This window comes from Hylaeus anthracinus, unplaced genomic scaffold, assembly GCF_026225885.1.
Source record: "Hylaeus anthracinus isolate JK02 unplaced genomic scaffold, UHH_iyHylAnth1.0_haploid 12002, whole genome shotgun sequence".
Lineage (NCBI taxonomy): Eukaryota > Metazoa > Arthropoda > Insecta > Hymenoptera > Colletidae > Hylaeus > Hylaeus anthracinus.
The window spans coordinates 13,061,508-13,082,268 of NW_026534349.1; the positions used below are offsets into that span (position 1 = coordinate 13,061,508).

The 20,761-nt window shown below is 34.5% G+C and overlaps 2 protein-coding genes across 4 annotated transcripts; both read right to left on the minus strand.

Annotated features, from left to right (window-relative positions):
* Positions 1-5: 5 nt before the first annotated feature.
* On the minus strand, positions 6-4,335 carry LOC128891812 (inositol polyphosphate 5-phosphatase K-like). 3 transcript variants are annotated; one of them, XM_054151633.1, is made up of 10 exons: positions 4,197-4,335; positions 3,153-3,543; positions 2,786-2,902; positions 2,644-2,721; positions 2,384-2,531; positions 2,141-2,316; positions 1,831-2,058; positions 1,606-1,759; positions 1,328-1,517; positions 6-1,227 (listed from the first exon to the last, which is right to left on the minus strand). In XM_054151633.1, the coding sequence occupies exons 2-10, from the start codon at positions 3,176-3,178 to the stop codon at positions 1,052-1,054; spliced, it is 1,293 nt and encodes a 430-aa protein (XP_054007608.1). In that variant the 5' UTR covers positions 3,179-3,543; positions 4,197-4,335; the 3' UTR covers positions 6-1,051. The 3 variants fall into 3 exon arrangements, with proteins under 3 accessions (XP_054007608.1, XP_054007607.1, XP_054007609.1); XM_054151632.1 differs by having other exon boundaries at positions 1,606-1,762; XM_054151634.1 differs by lacking the exons at positions 3,153-3,543; positions 4,197-4,335 and having other exon boundaries at positions 1,606-1,762; positions 2,644-2,714; positions 2,786-2,869.
* On the minus strand, positions 4,178-20,689 carry LOC128891811 (uncharacterized). The gene is made up of 7 exons (XM_054151631.1): positions 19,995-20,689; positions 17,952-18,506; positions 13,993-14,226; positions 11,325-11,482; positions 10,385-10,785; positions 8,876-8,953; positions 4,178-4,595 (listed from the first exon to the last, which is right to left on the minus strand). The coding sequence occupies exons 2-7, from the start codon at positions 18,318-18,320 to the stop codon at positions 4,453-4,455; spliced, it is 1,383 nt and encodes a 460-aa protein (XP_054007606.1). The 5' UTR covers positions 18,321-18,506; positions 19,995-20,689; the 3' UTR covers positions 4,178-4,452.
* Between the last annotated feature and the right edge of the window lie 72 nt (positions 20,690-20,761).

Consider the following 20,761-nt stretch of genomic DNA (forward strand, 5'->3'; position numbering starts at 1 on the left):
CCGAGTAAAAAATATTATTCTTTATTTGCATACCCTTTTATACCACAGTGTATATTTGTTCGTTTTTTTGCGTTTCTATCGCACTATAAAAATAAAATAGCCGCGGATTTGTACAACCAAACCGTCGTAACGATTTGCTAAACCAATCGAAGGTATTTAAGGTAACGATTCTCATCTACGATAGCAGTCGTACGTCAGGTGCATAAAATTATTTCAGCACTCTCTAATAAGCTCCGAAGCGTAAGACATTTAAGCACTAGTGCCTTTGGGCAATAGCCCGACAGGAAAAACCAGGTACCAAAAGTAACATTCGAGCACTGACAAAGAAACTGGTTCTTACATGACATTCGTAAATTAGTTTGTTTCTCCTGTCTAATACAATGTTACTGTACGATTCAGTAAATATTGCACTTTCAGAATTGAGGAATGTAATCAGTTTGATCAATCTCGTATATGCGAAGAAGCTTGTTATTCGCATATTAGTTTAAATTAATTAATTAGCAAATCTTTTTAATATAAAAAAAAATGAACTATTTTGGGAAATGTACGTTATTTACCGAACGATACAGTATCAACTACAATTCTTATTTCAGTTTAGTAGTCGCAATTTCAAATCCCTTACATTTACGTTTTCAATCTTGGTAACTCATTATGCTATTAAACAGTATCGTATCTAATCCCTTTGTGGTCCTCTGATGTATGATATATGTATATCTATATACATACATATACATATTATTTTATTTTCATTACTGAAATGTAACAATTTGAAACATTAAGGACACGTAATAGATTCTTTTACCAATTTCGAAGTAAAATATACTGTAAACCTAAATATAAAATATTGCCCCATCTCTTTGCGAATAAACATCGCAATAAAGTGTTAAAAAATGTTGGACCTCAAAGAGTAAAAAATTCAACGAAAGTAATTTACAGCGACTCCATCATAGTGTCTCAATTCTTATGTGAATTTGACAATTAAACACATATAGCAAGTGCATCGGCTTATTTGTAACATATACATTAACAGTCGATAAATAAAAAAAATTAATCAGCCAAGTCTGTGATATCCTGGGAATGGTGGACTAACGCCTAAAATTCCAACCAAATTCCCCTCTTGAGCAACATAAACCAAGCGATATATTCCGGGTGCACGAATAGCCGTATCGCTAAAATAAATTCGTTCCGTGATCGCGTGGGGTTCAAAAGGAATCGGAGACGCTTTACCTAAGATACAATTTTTATTATACACTCACCAATATGATTGGGCCATATCTAAAATGTAACTCGATAAATATGTATAAAGTTGTACTGAAAAAACTCTTACCTCGACCTACATACTCATAGACGATATATTCATCCAAGCTAGAAAATTCATTATGAAAAAGGCCTACCCAGTCACCACTAGCACGTTTAGCATCTCCTAACAATCTATACGATACAGAATTTTCTTCGTCTATGAACCATTGTGATACGGGTTGGAACTCTACACCATGATCCGGCACTCCAGGCCTAACCTACAAATCGTATCATTATATTTGTTTAATGAAAGAAGGTATTATAATGCATTAAAATTTTTTTTAAATTCTACAAAAAGTATCTTACAACAATATCAAACTCTCCTGTGACAGGTTTATGGTCTGATTGTATATAATTGGAATGACTTTTATAATTCTGCTGAATAGCGTTAAGTTTTACATCATCGTAAACATCTGCATTTACTTTGTACAAAATTCTATCAGTCCAAGAAGGTCTACGCCTGCTTGACAAATTTTTAGTAAAAACAACGAATGTTAAAAAAAAAGTATCATACAAATAAAGAGATTATACTTGAGATCAAATTCCTGCGATGCAAATTCATATTTGTAAGTTGGAGGAAATGTAATAGCATTTTCATTCAACTCGGCAAACGCTTCGCCATTCTTCATCACAGATTTCAGCTGATCTTTTTCCAGCAAGCATTTTAATTGATTTCTTTTAACCATTAAATCGATTTCGGTAGCAGATAAATCGTTTTCAATTAATCGAAAATTTAAATCTCCAATCCAAAATACATAGCTGCATAAAATGTTATTATTAGAATATACCTATAACTATATCACTTTTTATTATAAAAATTAATTTTAATTAATATACGCACTCGTGATATAATATTTTTGAAGTATCTGAACAAGTAAAGCTATGATTTGTGAGTATCGTATTATAGTCTATTATTCTGTCTGCCAGTAAATGATCATGAGGTGTTAAGTGCGTGTTTACGATACACATACTGACTCCATATATATTTAATCTTATACTGACTGCTCCTTTGTTGCCCTGAAAAAAACATGATTCTCATTTAAAAAATTACCAACTGCGTCGTACAATTAAAATATCCTCTTACCCACATGCCTTTGAACCCTGTTTTTGTATACTGGGCTTCTATCGATCTTAAGTGTGTAATGTGTTTCCTTAAGCAAAAACCATTTAAAACAAGGCCTTGTAAACGCTGCGTACGTATTTTTACATAATCATACTGTTTCAATATTTCTCTACAAATATTTCATATATGATAATTTGTTTCAATATAGAATAATTATATCCATATTTTCATATAGAATTAAACTTGTCTCCATAACATTTTAAACTGTTTAATATGCTCACCTAAAAGACTTAGTCCATGGATCTTCAAAGAACATATCTAAAACCATATTCTGTGGTTGAGCTTTCACTTCCTGCAATCTAACATTACTGATAAGTTCAACAGTTTCCCACATAATTAAAAATGGTAATATTTTATAAGTACCCAATGAAGTATAAATCTGGTAATGTCCTCGATGAATTACTATGAGTAACATCGAGAAGTTGATATAAATTTTGTTCCGGATATTTAGTCGCCACATTCCATGTGACAAAGTAAATCCTAAAATAAATAATAAATATTTATTAATAAAAGGGTATACAATCAACTACGAAATATAAGTGACAAATAAAATTAAAATTAGTACCAAACAGAATAGAACTTTCTACCTGTCAGTAAACTTTTAATTCATCATTCATGTTTAAAACATACAGTACCAAGATGAAAATTCGTTTCAAATTACTCAAAAAATATTGATTAAAACGGACATATGGTGAAAGAAAAAAAGAAATACAATAATACTATTACTTACCTGAGATGTTCCAATCTGTCAGCCATTTTTAAGTAACTGTCGTGTGTTTTGTAAAGTAATTTCACCCAAATATTTACGCAACTATATTAGTATTTGAGGACAGGTTATATTACGGTGACTGTGCAAAGTGTTTGCCAACACATTTTTGAGGTTAAGAAATATTGTTCGTAATGCCAACGGGTGGCTGAATGATTTGACGGACGTAAATGTTCATTGAAGAATTATTTTTAATTGATTCACTGGGTAATTCACGAAAACCACGAGGTTTCTCGTTTTACCGTACATCAAACCAGCTATTTAAAGAACCATACTATTGACAGCTGCGGAGAAATTTTATCTCCCCCACCATCTAAGTTCGCCACGTGACGTCAACGGAGCAATTTGTCGCTTGCTGTCAAACAAACACCACACGAATGTGTAATCATTTCCTAGATAGTGAAGTAGTGGGTACGAAAAGCGCCCTAATCAATTTCCTAAGCCTTTCATTCCCACTTGCAACCATATAGTTACATATTTAAAAGTATTAAATAAATTATTACTATTATTCGTATATTCAAATCTGAAAATATGTATTAATTTCTTATAACTAATATTTTTCTCAATTAATTTTTAATAAGATGAAAATGAAAGGGTTTTATGTAATTTTGCTATTCAATTTTAACAGAAATATTTTACTGTAATTTACTATTGTAAAAATAAACACTTATTGTTTCTTCTAATAATATTCGTGCCACCAATGTTAACCAGAAATCACAAAGATTAAAATATATCACGTATATACCATGGTGTACGTTTCAGAACTGAATGCACTTTAACTGAAATCGCAATCAATGAATTTAAATGGATTTATCAATACAGATAATAAATAAATGGCGCAAAAAGGGGCGAACAATTCTTATCATTCAATTGTGCAAAATATAGGATATCCTCTAACAAATGTTGCTCAATTTCTGTTAAAATCTTAATTTAGTATACGGTGAAAAAAAGAGACGAATGTATACAAGTGATGGAAAGAAAAATAAGGATTATAAAAAAATGTCGTACCTTTATTAAAAATTGTTCGCGTAATTCGCATCCGGCTGCTATCGTTTGATTTTTTATCAAAATAACCGAGCACCGCTTCTACAAAGAAACGTTAACGACACTCTAGCGACACCAGCTTGTATTATTATTTACAATAACAAAGTGAACAAACGGGGAAAACGTAGTCCATTGTGTTGTGGCTATCTAATCTAAGAACATAGGGAGTTCTCTAATCAAATCCGCAGACGATTGCGTGAAAGAGTTTCCGGGGATGTTATCAGTACATCATCCCTGGATGAGCCGCACGTTGGAAAAATACATTCGGGTTCGCTGATAGTGTTGTGTATAGGTTTCCTGCGTCTTCCGGCCTCAAGTACATGCCGTGTGGCAAAACAAATGTTTCCATCGGCCCATGAACATCTGCAAAAGACACATGTTTCATTATTAATCGCATTCGTTGCGGAACTTAGTACTTTATTATTGTCGTTGACTCTATTAACACGTTGAACGCCATGTCACCCATATATGGGTGACAGTGCTTTTTACTGAAGAAATAAAAAAATTAATTTTGAAAGTCAAATATCAAAGAAAATGAATTTATATGAATTATTTGAATTTCGGTGATGTTACAAAAATAAATACCACAACAAATGTTTGATTACGTAGTCTCCAATGGTCAGTAAATAAAATTTCATCGCAGTAGAAACTTTTAAGAGTATTAGTGTGGCAGTCAACGTGTTAAATAGTTTGATATGCTGTCATAGCTAGAACAGTAGCGGAAAGTAGTCTTCATAATTTGGAAAATTGATATGGTCCTTGGTAAATAAAAACAATGCAATTTACGTAATAAACGTCAATACTTAAACTGTTACATAATTTGTAAATGCATTATTTGTACACGATGACTTTTTTTTCTGCAATGAATTAATGCACATTGATAAATGAGTAACAATTTATTACATGTTGAAACTAATTAACAAAAAAAAAAAGAAAAAGAAACTAATTAAGTATTAATCAATTTTTACACGAATGAATACGATTACTCTTAATAAAAATAAATAGGATTTTAGTTAGAATGAACACAGAAAATATACATATTCACATTACATGTATGGGTAATTTATCTGTGACCTGGCGTTTTATAACAGTTAAAAACTTCACAGATAATTGTTAAATTGTGTATGAAACATCAGGACAAAGTTCCCATTAACGAGCAGCACAATTACTCGGCAAACCTAGCCGCGATTTAAAGTGGGTCACACCTGTCACACTTTTCACAACCTTATAATTATTCGAAAGTTTCTTGCAACGGACGAGTAATTTTATTATCTTTGAAATCGATTCGCTAGGAAGAGGTGATAAAAACTGGATGAAACGGGCCAATAACTTCCACTAAGAGGAAGCTTATTCTCGTAACCGATGAGAAACTAAATGGAACTACTATACTATACATAATGTACATAATCATGAATTCTGTGTTAGTGCTGTTATAGTTTAATGAACAAGTCCAACAAATAAAACAATCATTACGTAACGTAAATTAATCGAAAAGAAATAAATTACAAGAAAAATATATAAAAGAAAGAAAAAAATTTATGCAAAATTTCCAATCACATAGTGACTTAGCTAATCTAAAATTAATTTTATTAACAAAATTCTTCAAAATTGAGGTCACTCTACAGCAAATAGAGTAGTGATCAAGGCTTGTTATTTAACGAGCCCTGTAATTAGTTCCCATACCCTACAGACTATCAATATTGTTTTTTTTCCATTATGAAAGTCATACGAAAAAATGTTATTCTACGTTCTCAGTTTGTTTTTGCATGAAGAATCGTCTGCTTCCTGGTTGCGGTATAATTACCGATATACACCGTGAACAATTAAAAAGAAATTGGATATTTGAAACAAGATTGCGACAGAACGTTTGATAGAAAAACATCTGATTTATGTAGTTGATGTTATAGCCCTAAAGTGACGTGGATGAAAATTATGATTACCACGACCGGTGTCATAAACGAGCGGATGGTTTATGCCTGGCAGGCTGATGACCTTTGCCTCGCAATTTGTAGTATACTCCACGCCCTACTCGCAATAATGGACATTACGGTAAGAAGACATAATACGAAGTTAACATGGTTGTTCGATGCACTGTGCATTTAAAAAAAAAAGGTAATTGTCACTGTATTTGCATAGAACCAATTTGTGAATAGAAATGAAGATTGACAGACTTATTAAGAAAATGTTTATTCAACGCTTCTGACTACTTACTGGTTTGGTTTGCTTTCAGAATTGTATAACGCACGATAGGATATAGCTTAAAGTAAAATTTATACAATGTGAGGAACAGTTTAAAATTAATGTGTATATTATAATGTAAGAAGGTAACACATTCTGATTTCTTAGTCTTCATTATCCCATTATATTTACTTTAATTTTAAATTATTCTCATAAAACGAGAGTCTAATCATTTTATATTGTATTTAAAAATTCACGAATTAATTTTGTTGTTTTTCATTTTTAATAGGTATGTGTGAATTAAATTGGTAGTTCTTTGATAACTGAAACAAATTACGCTCATACTGTTCAGCTGAATAGTAAAAATATAACTTGTCTAAATTAATTCACATTATATTATATTATATTTTATGCTGCACATGTCTTATTGTATGATATACAATTCTGAAGGTGACCCAAATTCTACTTACATGAACAGTGAGAAATAGCGTGCATTTGAGCATTTCTTATGAGCAATATTTTACGTGACCCATAGCATGAGTAGCCATTCAAAAAGTAGATCAAAGAAATTGAAAACCTGAGTATCTTCAAAGATTATTACTTTCTAAACATGTCTATTAAGTCTTTCGATTTCTTTGAATGTGTACTACAAATTCCTAAATCGTCTCTTTATAGTTTATCTACAAGTTCACAAAAAAAATATATTATCACATTTATAATCAATTAATCATTAACTATCTACAGTGCTAATAAAACTGAATGGAAGGTATTTACCTGCAACGGTACTTATATTATTTGGAACTGACCGATCGTAAAGTTGTGAAACTTTACAGTTATCTTCCAATAAAAACGGAGCAGGTTTTCGTTATGGTTTCAATCGAAGTTTCAAATTATACCCACTCCAAGCGTAAAATTAATAAACTTCGTATCGCTCTGTGCATATTGTCAACGTTACAACCTATGTAAACTATTCTCATTTTTCCAATATTTTCTAAGTCTATCGACCAAGTTCCAATTTTTTTCGTTATTTTCGATTTCGTTTTGCCACAGCAATTATTTGTAACAGGTTAATAGAAAGAAAACTAGTTGTTGTAAAAAAATAAAATATTTCAAAGATACAGAAGGACCAGAAAATATGAAGAATATAGGGTATCCATATTCGTTTCAAAGGGTACACAAAATTCATATCTCTGCTCGTAAAAAGGGTTCGATCATTCACCGACAAGAGGACACCGATTAACTAGCGTCGTCTGATCTAACGGGATTCATTTCCCCTTCCAGTTTAATTCTCCAAGAAGCGCTTGACCTCCGCCTCGAAACTTTCTCCCTCTCCAACCTTTCCACCACGAGGTTTTTCCTCCCTTTCGTTCGTTCCTGGAGGTGAAGGTCGCCAGAGGCGACGCCGTAACGGAGGAAAAACTTGGTAGGGGAATACACCGAGTAAACGAACCCAAGAATTTCCTGGACGACTTTACGAAGCGTGTCATTTTTATCTATCCTTCGACACTATGGTTGGATCAAAGTGTCGGTTTGATTACCGGGGTGAGTTCTACGAACGAAGATCATCACCCTCTTGTCCTCTTTACCACGTTTACTTTATGTTTTTTCTTCATAATATTTCTTTTTCTTTAAATAAAAAAACTCGTTTGCCTCTGTTACGAATTATAACAATTAATAAATATTCCTAGTTCCTAGATAATCACTCAAGGATGCAAATGGAGGAAAGAATTCTTGTCAGATTCTTTGTTTATGACGATTAAATATATTTTCATCATTTGGTTTATGCAGTATCGGTTAATTTGTGTTTTCTGTCTTACGAAATGATTATTTTAATTATGAGAAGACTATAAATAGACCTCTTTTGTACTGTACGATAGTACAAGGGAGATTAGTATAAGTAGGGACGTAAAAATAGTATTTACATATGTAGAAATTGGTATATCGTTTATAGTATACAAGTGAAGTAACGTAATAATTAATGTAATATAATTAATATATATTCATTCATATTATATTACGTAATTATCATAATTTGTATACTATAAATGATGTAACAATTTCAACGTATTACGTAAGTACTAATTCATGTATAATAATTAATATATATTAATTTATATTATACTATATAACACATATTAACTAATGAATTTCGAATTTCAATAAATCGATATTATATCATATTTATGGAAATAGTGTTCAATTGAAATAATTATTTTCTTACTGTGGCTACTATTAAAGTGATTCGTAGAAAATGATTACGACATATTCATGTTTGTTAATAACTCGTAAAATGAGCGATCGGCTATTAAGTAAATCTAAATCCATGGAATGCTTCATTGAATTTCCGCCATTGGTTCAGGAAACGTTAAACCTGGCGTGTCTATAAATACTTCAGCGTGCACTTTAAGTTATTGTAATCGATAATACCGGTATTTAATAACTAACTAATTTCTGAAAAGTCTCACCGTCGGAATATATGGGGCTTCCACCGTGCCTGCAGGCAGTACATCCAGGTATAGCGGATGAAACTAATGCCACACGATCTATAATTCAAAGAGCATCGATACAGTTAACACAACATTAGAAATAGTAATATTTCCATAACGCTACAAGCTATTTGCATAAACATTTCCTTCGCATTATACGCGAGGAATATCGACTAAATAACTTCATTCTATAAATTTAACGTCAATTTGATTGTGAATATTACATCCAACATATATGAAACATCTGAATTTGTAACTGTCTTTTTTATTTCAATATTTCGCTGTAGTATGCGTAGATGCAAGAGACAGGCAAAATTCTTATCTAAATAAGCAGTACGGGTAGCAAATACAAAGTAGACTATCATTTGTCAAATAAAAATTTGAATTTAAATTTGAATTATAGAAATGAATATGATAGTTTACAGTGACCAGATCAAAGTATTAACTGTATATAATTGTTCAATCGAATGAATAAGTCATCAATTATTGCAATACAATTTTCACCATCTCTGGTAGCTCGCTGTATTAATTGAAATGTATAATAACTGAACAGTAGAAACAGATTCTGTATTTTTCTGCTTAGCCTTTATGAAAAAAGATATGGCGAGTCTATTAATAGAGTACTGAATGAACGAAATGGAACGAGAATCACGAATACTACGCAGGATATAATAGCAACCATTACCGTACAGTGCGTGCATGAAAACGCAGGTGAAACTAACTTGTTCGACAAAAAGAAAAGAAAATTATGAAACCACCGTTGCATGAAGTTGAGCTTCATATCTTAAAAAATATTATTTACAGACACTAACTGTTCGAGGCTATGGATAGACAGAATTCAGACCATCAGTGTTGATATAAATTCTGAACAACTGGTCTATTTGTCACAGAAGTAGTAGTTGATTCAAGTCTCTAAACAAATTTTTGAATGGACAAATTCCTTTGCTAAGTAAAATATGTTTTAACGTGTCTACTAGACACATCAGAAATTGTTTGAACTTCGACGTTATAGTTCTAGCTTAAACCATGCAGTCCTATCATGACCTGATCCTATCAGGTGAATGTGTCACCTGATGATTTTGTATAGCAATAATTATAGACTTGTTTAATTATTTACTACATCGTTTCAATCTATCGTTTGTAAGATCGCGTTAACAAGTTATTACTAACAAATATATTACAGGATTACCCTTTACAGAAACAAACAGATAACAGAAGATTTATATAGACTGTATTTTATATACTAATTACTATATAAACTAGCAGCCAAAAACGATAACCATTGCGCAAGTGCGAGGTATATTTTAATATTCTTGCAATGTTACATCCTCCATATTTTATTGGATCATTTCCCTCTGCAGAAATGATTAAATAAAAGAAGATTAACAGTGACATAGTGTCCTGTTAGTCGATCCCATAAATGTATAAGATCCTCAGTCTGGAGATGAGATAGGTTGTATAAGCAAATGTGACATGAATATATAATACCAGCACTATGATAATGCAGCTTCCTCTTCAAAGAAGCTTCGGCTGGCTTGAAGTGGAAGAAGGAGGGCGAGTAACCGCTGCCAGGAAGCGAGCTGAGAGCATCATCTCGATCACGAATCACCGTATCAGGAGCTTCTCGACCAAGGGCAGCCAACTGCCGTCCCTTCGGCAGGAACATCGTCAGGAACACGAGGAGGGAAGTGGTCAATAAACCATAAGCTAACCAGGCCTCTCTGTCACTCTCCGAGGAAGCAGCCACCGACCCGATAGCGCTGGATATCCAAATCGACAGCGACAAACCAACAGCGAGGCCAATAAACGCTGCTTCCCGGTTGTTGTCTCGTACACCGCGTGCTCGAACTGCTAAACAAGCTACTGCAACCAGCAGTGCACCAGGATACCTGAAACCAAGCGACTATGCTCTTAACACTTTGGCTACGTACGAACCCGACACGCAGATATTGAGATATTCAGATCTACATGTTTCTCATAAATTTATAATACATTATCGGACTGCGGATATTTATGGGAATTCAGATAAAGAATTCACGAAGTGAAAGTATGTCTTATACTCTAAACAGTACAATATGTATTCTATCGTTGATATTTGATATATTTTTAGATTTATTACCGAACATCCTCCTACATTTTCTCATATTTTCACTTGCTGTAAATGCAAGTATAATGCTGTAATTCCATTGTGTGCACAAAATTAGTTAATGCTAAATCTTATTACGAATCAATGTAATGTTTATAATCAATTCATAATAAGTATCTATTACGCGAAAAGTATGATTTTTTCAGAATGGAAAATGAGTAACTATAAATGCAAATTAACAGAAAGAGGAATAAATTTTGAATTTTGAATTGCATCTAAATTAACGATTTTTCAGGTTTGAAAAACTAGTGTCGCTGGAAGGTTTACATTTCAAAAGTTTACCCGAGGGAAGCCACTATCTGCCCAAGAGGAGTTTTGCAACAGGAAGCTGAAGAGCTTTGTCCTGTAGTTTGCAACTGAACCACAGCCGGTGGTTCACCGTAAAACCATTGTCCAACGATGGCTACCTGCACCAATACTGCGAATCCCAATACTAACGCCTGCAACGAGAAGAATAAAATGGTTAACGTCTAAAATAGATTTAAATATTCATAATCACAACCACATTTGATTATTTTAAGCAATAAAAATTTACATCAACTTACTATTAAGATAGATAATGTCTGATAGATATCTTTTATCATCTCTTTCATTCCCAAATTATTTACAAGCTGCCCAAAGAAATATTTACTTTTGGTTTGGTGTATATTAGGTGAGAAATAATTCAATAAAATATTTTGAAAACGATTAAGGATATTAAAAGGACAGTATCTTTATAAAAGAAACGAAATTGTAACAATGATTGTGCAACAACTTTTAAAATACATTTATAAAAACACTCGAAAAATATAATACGTGAAAAACCATTCCAATTTTGTAAGTAATTGAAATTTCCTAATTTGTAAGTCGAATATAATCTACCAAATCTACCTAATTCAAGCCAGAAATATATTACTTTGAAATTATAAGTAGCCGTATGACTACTGTGGGAACGAAAGGATTAATTGGAATTGAATGGTAAGTCTCGATCGACGTTAGAATGTAATTAGTAACACGACGTATGTAATTAATGACACACTATTACCACTCGTCTTCCACATTACAATTTATCTATAAACCAATGGTTACTTAACGTAGCCATAAAAAGCATTGAATCGCACGTCAAGATAATAAGAAAATATTATAAAACCGGAAGGGGCTCGATGAATATTTTTTTTAACAAGCTGTTCCACGGTGCAAACTGGTTTTTACTCTTATCATTGCTTCCTCTAAAGCGTGCAATCACACCTATCAATAATGCGCGATAAACAGTCACCTGGTGAATCCGTTAGGCGAGGCAAAAAGATGTACGAGAAACATTCACGTTATTCATCGTATATACGAGATGTACCCGGGGGGAGTCAGAAAAGTATTTACACGCAGTTTTTTGAGAATGCTTGTTAGAAGGTGTAGTGAATTAGTTCACTGTACGTGATTTTGTGCTTGCGTAGAAACAATATGTTAAATTTGAAACTACAGGGTATAATTAATGATAAATGAATGGGATATTAAAAATGTGTTTTGTATTTTAAAATTAAAGTGTAGGTATGCCGATACAGTTTCTTTTTTTTTTGCAGCTAACTTTAAGAATGTAAAGGGTTAATATGTAGTTAGAAATATTCAAAGAAAATGATTGTACTAATACTTTGTTTACGCACTATAAATTTATTAAGCCAACTATAGTGCGCAAATACCTTCTTCACTGTGAGATGTTCATTTTCTTTGTATTACTATTTTCGATCAATAAACTGTTAGCATTTCTAAGTTAATATTTGTGTCTGCGTATAAAGCATTAATAGACGTACACTATATTAGTGTGCTACTTTTTTACAGGCATTTATCTCGAAAAAAAAAAAGACTGTGCGTGCAAATACTTTTTTGACCTACTGCAGTTTACGACCACGGCAGCTGCACTTACTGCTATTACTAGCGGGCGTTACTACTGCGTTACTCTTCATTCAAGTCCCGTCCAGCGCGTACAAATAGATCGAGATCGACATCCGGATCTCCGACGCAACGAAATAAGAAAACTCCCCTGTATCCTCCGCCAGAGTCGTTCCACGAGTTTCTGCGGGACGTTTTATAAAGTTCCATTCACACCGACGTCGCGGAAACTTTCGATTACGTTTCGAATCGATCGGTTCCCTTTTTCCATCCGAGTGATTTGAAACTTTCTTCAGACCTTGAATTGATTGCTTTGCTACAGGTTAATTTAGAGAGGAGGATACCGTTAATTTAGAACGTGTAGCTATATTGTGATTGCACGAACAGCAAGTTAATTTTTAGGAATTTTGGGAACAGATTAATACTTTGTTGTATGATTGAACCTAAATAATAAACTGCTGAACCTGCTTCATTCATAAGTCCCATGAATTGTTTTCATTCATTTATATATCATGTCGAATGGAGTACATGTTTATAATATAGGTAATAATATGTAGGAATAACTAGTTATAATATTTGAGGTTTTTCTTTTGAAATATAATAATAATAATAATAGAAATTAAGTGCAGAAACAATCTTTTAAAATAAAATAAATAACCAAAACCTGTAGTGCATTTGCAAAGCATACATATGTATATAGTACGTGTGGAAATTTAGTGATGTGTGTAAAAAAGATCATTGAATCGGGATAGTCGATCCTATCTATAAAGTAAACTAAATTAACAATTATAATTATTAATATTTAGACATATAGAACATAATGGGCGTCAAAGTATTCACAGACACCCATTTACATTTCATGTGTTTATACCTCGATAATTAAAACAGTCAATTTGTGCTCTGTTTGACATGATACACAACTACAAAAGAACCTAAAAGAATATTTATACCAAGGGAAATTTACATTTCAATCGAATATTTCACATGAAATGAATGTACAACTGGCTATAAGCACGAGTTACGGTTGTTAATTTTGATAGAAACATTCCCTGGATTTATACGTGTACTGAAATATCATCAAACTCACTTGATACGGTGCTGGTAGATAGATGCCACTATTTAACGAAAGTAAGAAGACGCACTTAACCAGAAGAGCCGCGAATACAAGGGCGGCGGGTAAACCGACTAGTCGAAATGCTGCACAGGATAGAGGATTTTGACTGAGGGATGCGGCTGCTGAGAGTCCTGCCAGGAGGAAGAGGCCTAAAAGAAGTGCTTGGCCCAGAAACAAATGTCGTCTGTTCGGCGCGGTTACTCTTGCCTGAAAAATATCATCAAATCCGTTTTTCGTTAATTATACACTTTTTTTCGTTGACACGTTCGTCGTTGAATAAAATTTGCATGTTTGTGTAAGTCTTTCCTTACATTTTACTTTCTTTTTATTTATGAAAAATATTTCAAAACCGATTTAAGGATTTTAACCCTTTGCACTCGAAACCATTTTGTTGCAGAAGATGCCAAGAGGAATCACGTCGTCTTAAATAATGTAGCATAAAATTTATTGTAACGCTACTTTGATTTATTTGTTCGTGCTACTTGAATGAAAACCTCCGATAAAGTGTACGCCTTTGAAAATGTTGTGCTCCAGAGAATTTATCTTGTCTGATCTCTACCAAAGTTCACTGGGCTTCCAACGTTCCCTCTGAGGGGACATCCGAGTGCAAAGGGTTAATAACAAAGTATTTCTAGCAGTAGAGTTATGAACGTCTCTCTTCATTTAAAATAAAAGAATCGAATATATTCCATAATATTTATGTTCTATTAAAAAATAAAATTCTAAAACCTCTTTTAGGAAAACCCTTTACATAGAGGCACCTTCAATAAAAAATTGTAATACCTCGACAGGAACTGGGTAATCGAGTAGAACAGTTCTGGTAAAATGAAAATTATGTCACTGTTAACATTTACGAATATAAGCATGATTGAAAAAGAAATGATTTACAAAGAAATAAGTGGGTTAATGCGTAATCAAATGTAATATATCATAGGAATTTTGTAGTTCAACTTGTTCAAGCAAGACATTTTACATGACATTTCATTTTCGATTATCGATGTCTTGCTTGACAAGAATTCAAATACGATCGAAAAGAAATGAATTTCTTGCCAAGCAAGAAATCGTACTCTTTTCGATTGTATCACGAATGGCATTCCAGTCGGTACAGTTTTCAAATAACACGCGTTTCGAGTAGCATTCGTTGTTACCAAAGAGAGACTTTCAGATGTTCACGATTTTCTAAGAATGAAACTCTGAAAAAACGATGTACACGGGATGCTCAATGGGAGTACACCAGCGTGTTCTAATTTTTTCTCCTTTAGCGAGGAAAACCTGAATACGGCGATCAGAAAGTAACCTCTTGGTATGTTTCAAGGCTAACTCTTAGTCTCGTTTCTCTCCTTTTTGCCTTATTAATTTCTGACGAATTAGAAACATATAACGAATACGGTACACCTAAGTATATGCAGAGCGCCTAGTTTGTTGCGTGCCACGGTACGATTAGAAACAAGTTAAGGTAATTACATGGATTAATTTCACCAAGTGGAATGTCTAACAATGAACTCTTACAGGTCAGTAAAAATTACAAACAACGCTTTGTTCTTGAGCCATGAACGAATCTTCATCTAGATAAAAATTTAAGTGCAGGTACTAGCTAATGTAGCATTTGTAAAGAATAATTTTCTAGCGTTAAACAAGCAATTACTTATTTTAACGTTTTAACTCTTTTACAGTCAAGTTCTTGTAAAACTTGTAGACCTCTTACTCGACTCCATATTTTTGAATATAAATTTTACAAGATTGTACAATATGTACTCACCGAATTGATATATGAAAAGTAAATAATGATCCATTTCACGTAAGAAACTAAATCGAGTACCAGATAGAAAACAAAAAAGAGTTGTAGTATGCTTAAGAAGAAAAGGAGCAATATACCAGAACCTTTTCATAAAAAACAAAAACAACACGCTATAGTACAATTATTATAATAAAATCTCAACTTTGCATCCTCTTGATGCCCGACTATTATCCATGCCTTTTAAAATTTGTATTACTATGTTCACACTAACAGCTTCGATCAAACAAATTTAAGATTAATATTTGTTTCGATAACGATACAAAACTTCCATATATCCGTAAAGGGCACGAAAGTACATAGACACGGTCTTGGTAACAATTAGGTTTCCGGCTTGTTTTCCATTTACGATAACATATTATCTTCTTGATCGTTCTATTCTAAATTGAAACAGAAGGTAATTAGTTTGAAGATAGCCGGCAATGTAACGGTAGCGTCGGAGGTGGTATAAATATATCGAGTTTGGTATCGGAAACTTTCCTGGCTACTCCTGCTCAATGGAGTGTATCGATACGAGCAGACGACACGAGCACAAGAAATAGGTAATCGACATGCAAAGTAGGCCTAGGTCTCGGCGAAATTGCGAGCGTGCTGGTTATTGGAGCTTGTCGAAGTACGAACGAAAACAATTACTACGGATTCTTGTACGTCAGTGATTCTTAACCGTCTGTGTCAATCGATCTTCTTTGTGCTTTGGCAACAAATTCAATGAGCTGTACTTCGTCATTTTTTAAAATTCTTACTATAATACGATTCCATAAAGAGAAGGCATCAATTTAATCCTTCGTTGCACGAATTCTATATTAACCTTCAAAAAAGAAATTATTCCTTTGTAGATTATTTGTACACTCATAAATTATTAATACGTAATTCAGTAGAGGAAAATATTTGACTCGAAAAAAAGCAAGAATATTACTTTATCTTTCAAAAAGAAATTATTCTCTGATTATTTATATACCTACTATTTAAAAGCAACTTCGACTCTTTTGAGTAATTGCAACATATTTATTTTTGAAAAGTACTTTCTTCGCTTTCCTCGTTTCTTTCCTATCTCAATTTTGTATTATGATAATTTTCTTCTTTCTTTCATGCTTTATTTCGAAAGGTCGTTATTAAAACATATTTGACACAACAAATAATTGTTCAAAGTCCCAGTGTATGTGTATCCTTACTTCCACTAGATTAATCTAATCACAATCCTGACCAAATTACAACAGTTTTAATTTTGTAATATGGATGTTTCTTCAAACTGTGTCAATCTCAAAAATGTTAAGAACCACTGCTGTACGCTCTACCACGTGCTACAGGAAGAAAAATAGATGCAGATTACGTCCTAAGCTCTATTAACTCTCCGCTTCCTCGAATCTCAATTGCCAACGATTATAGTACAGCGAAAATTTGTCTCGAATCATTGCACGCGACAGATTCGACCCCTTTTTCCCACATTTTTCCCCAACACGTGTCAAAGAAATTTCCTTTGCGCTAGATATCCAGCGATAAAGTAGCATAGTTATAAATTACATTTTACAACGGTCATTCTAGTTTAACTCCAAAGTAATTTCGTTTGCAATTTATCGCCGCGCTGCGCAACGCGTTGACGAAAACTGGTTTATATCCTTCGAAAGAAACTCTCAAGAATTCTTATTCCAAGAATTTCCTCTGGAAACAACTTTATGTACTTTTGTAATCGTGGAATTGGAAAATGTTACATTTGCTACGGGAACACGTATTTTCTAACAAAGTGATTCGCTTATTTCTTTTCCTCTAATGGATTACAAATACATTTGACAATTATTAGGTGTACAAAGGAGCAAAAAATGCAACTTCGTGCGCGTCTGGCACCCCTTACGTTCCGCGCAAAACGTTTGGCAATATTTTTTTGTTACTTACTAAGATGGACTTAATCGCTGTACCAAAATTCAGCCATTTCAAAATGACGCGTCGTTGTTTCAACGACTGTTTGCTAGACGACGGTTATCGCGATAACCAGTTATTATACTGTCGTAATAAAGGGATTATTTTCATTTGAAAATGGCGTAAGTGAAATCATCACCGACTGTTAGACTATTCCCCCAGCGTCGAGTCCGACGTGCGATGAGATCAGTTTGGAAAATGTTGTAAAGGTAAACGAACCGACCTTGAGCAGTACGAAAACCTCGAAGCCAGCCATGAGGAGCATCGTGGCCGCGCTAAGGGCCGCCAGAGGAAGAGCCCAGGGTCGTTGTCTGAGCAAGGACCTCGGGTACGGTTGAGTATCGGCCTCGATCTCCTGGCTCTTTTTCCCAGGCATCCTGAACACCGAAACCGTCCTGTTCGGCGCTGGAACGCTGATGACACTCGCCACGCTTGCCAAACCATTCTTGTCCATCGCCACATCGCTGGGCACCAGGAAGAATTCCGTCGACAGCTCGTAGTCCCTCGATGCTTGGGCTCGTATCGCCGTAGTTCCGGTTGGACCTAGCCAGCTTGCCGTGGCCCACGACAGGATAATCGGACTCAGTCTCATCGCGTCATCCGTACTTCCGTGGTTATCTCTGTGTATGGCCTTTATGTTTTCCTTTTTTTTTTTTGTCTTTTTTATTCCTCTTATCCTTTTTATCCAAGTCGCTACAGCGTCACCGGGACATGCACCGTTTCCTGCGTAAGCGCATCCTTACGCGCCCGCTTCCCTTTGCTCGGAGGAATAGCGCACCTGCAATCACGATTCGCCTCGGTAATTAAGACTCGTCGGCCCATTTGACTAGATTTCAGTGCCGTGTAAGAGTGAAAATCGCCGCCGGTGGCGGTTTGTTTGATAATAACGTTCGCAATCGGGACAACGAAAGTCGAGCGAGAGACTATCGCAGATGAGGCTGGAAACGTGGTTGCAAGGATATGGATACTAGTTTGAAAGTAAAGAAACACAAAATTGTTAAATTGACCGAGTAATTGTCCATTTTTTTCCATAAAATGAATTGTGTTAGGGTGACCATAATGTATTTCATGATTTTCTGATGAACTGTCTCTGAAATACGAAGCATGCACACATTCATACACGTGGAATTTTTAAACCTACTTGACAAGTCAACATTCGGATGGTATCAATGCCCTATTTCACATCCTTTATATTATTAATAATTGTAAGTGTAATAAATACACGAGCTAAACGAAATGATAATGAAATTCCAGAAATAATTTGAATTATTGAATATACTCATTAAATATTTGAAATATACAGAGGCCATCGTGATAAACTTCACGATTTTCTGGAAAACCACTCCTAAAATACAACGCAAAATGCAAACATTCGTACATTTCGTACGCACATTGACACGTATAAAATGTTGAAACTCATTGTCAAAGCTAAATTTTGGAAAACTTCAATGCTTTGTTCTACATTGTTTATACTACGAATAATTCTATCAAAAGTAAAATAAATATTCGAACAGTAATGTAATGATAATAAAATGTCTGAAACAGTTTGAATAACTCGATATACTCGCGTACAAAAGTATTTGCATATATAGAAGTTACTATACGAAAGCCTAGATGCATACATGCATACAAAATTTGTTAATATATACGTTAGCAGAGTTAATATATGAAAATGTTTACATATCGTGTCCACGCGCAAGAGCAACAGTTGGAAACACTTGTTGAACACGATTCCTGTAAAAACTGTTACATGGAACATTTTCATTACAAACGATTCAAACGTTACATTTTAAAAATACGTTGAATTAAAAACTAAGATCATCCGTACTAATGTTGATGTTGCACGTGAGTAGCTGACGAAACACTTGTTGAATTCGACGCATGTAAAAACAGTTACGTTCATACTGTAAACATAAAAATGTGCATACCGACGTAATAATTGAAACATCATAGTTGCAACAGTAACACAAAAAAACCTTCCAGAATAATTCCATTGGCAGCCAATGCAAACAAACTACAGCCCATTCTCTGCGAGAGCCAAGCATGACCAGTCCGCAGGCATTCATGGAGTCTAACACCATTAATTATTATGAACAGGGTCAGCCGTAAGTAGAGTGAGGCATGAACTGAGTAAAACCGGAGTAAAACCGTGAAGACAGGGGTATCGCGGTGTGCGCCACTATCACAGTCGAATTTCTATCGAACTAAACGTGGATTAACTACGATTCAATATTAATCTCCGTATTGACCACTATAACAAATGGACCTTTTAAACGTCGATCATCCTCTGCCTTTGATATCCCGACGACACTGCTTCCAGCGCATCTCTTTTCGGTATCGAGGTCTCCGAGTGTTGGTACTTTGGTCCTCGACGCAGAATCGATGGAAACACTATCGATATCGCGAAATAATCGAGCACTAACCGCAGGATGCTCTTCGAAGGTGTTTTTCGTGTTCTTGGGGGACGATAAATCGCGACCGGATAACGCAATCGAACGAAAATCAACCAGCACTGCTCGCGATGATGGAGGATAGACGTTATTGAAAGATATTTTCTGTCAGATCATGGGTCGATTCCCCGGCGCGATAAGTCGACGGAGTGGCTGCGAAGCGCGTGTTAGGAGAGCCGAACTCCGACTAAACCGACGAGCATTCTCCGGGGAGAAACTGGAAGCAGACTGGAGTTCCGTTCTGGAGGTGAAGCCTATCCGTTACGAAGGAGCCAGGGAGATGGTGATGACGATGCCGAGGTGGTAGTGGCATACAACAGGAGCGGATTCACGCAACTCCCAGAAGAGGCTATTTATCGATGAAGGAAGGATTCGGAGCTGGAGTACATTTTCTAGAAAATGTATCGAGGCTCCCCTGTTGGACACTGGATACATTCTGATACAAGAAGAAATGGAAATTATTTTATTTTGCCACAGGCTTGAATTTTGAGTGATTCTGTAATTTTATTGTATGTTAAGAATTAGTAGAAGCTCCAGTAATTCGTTTGATGATCTTACATTCACGTAACAGTAATTGCCACGT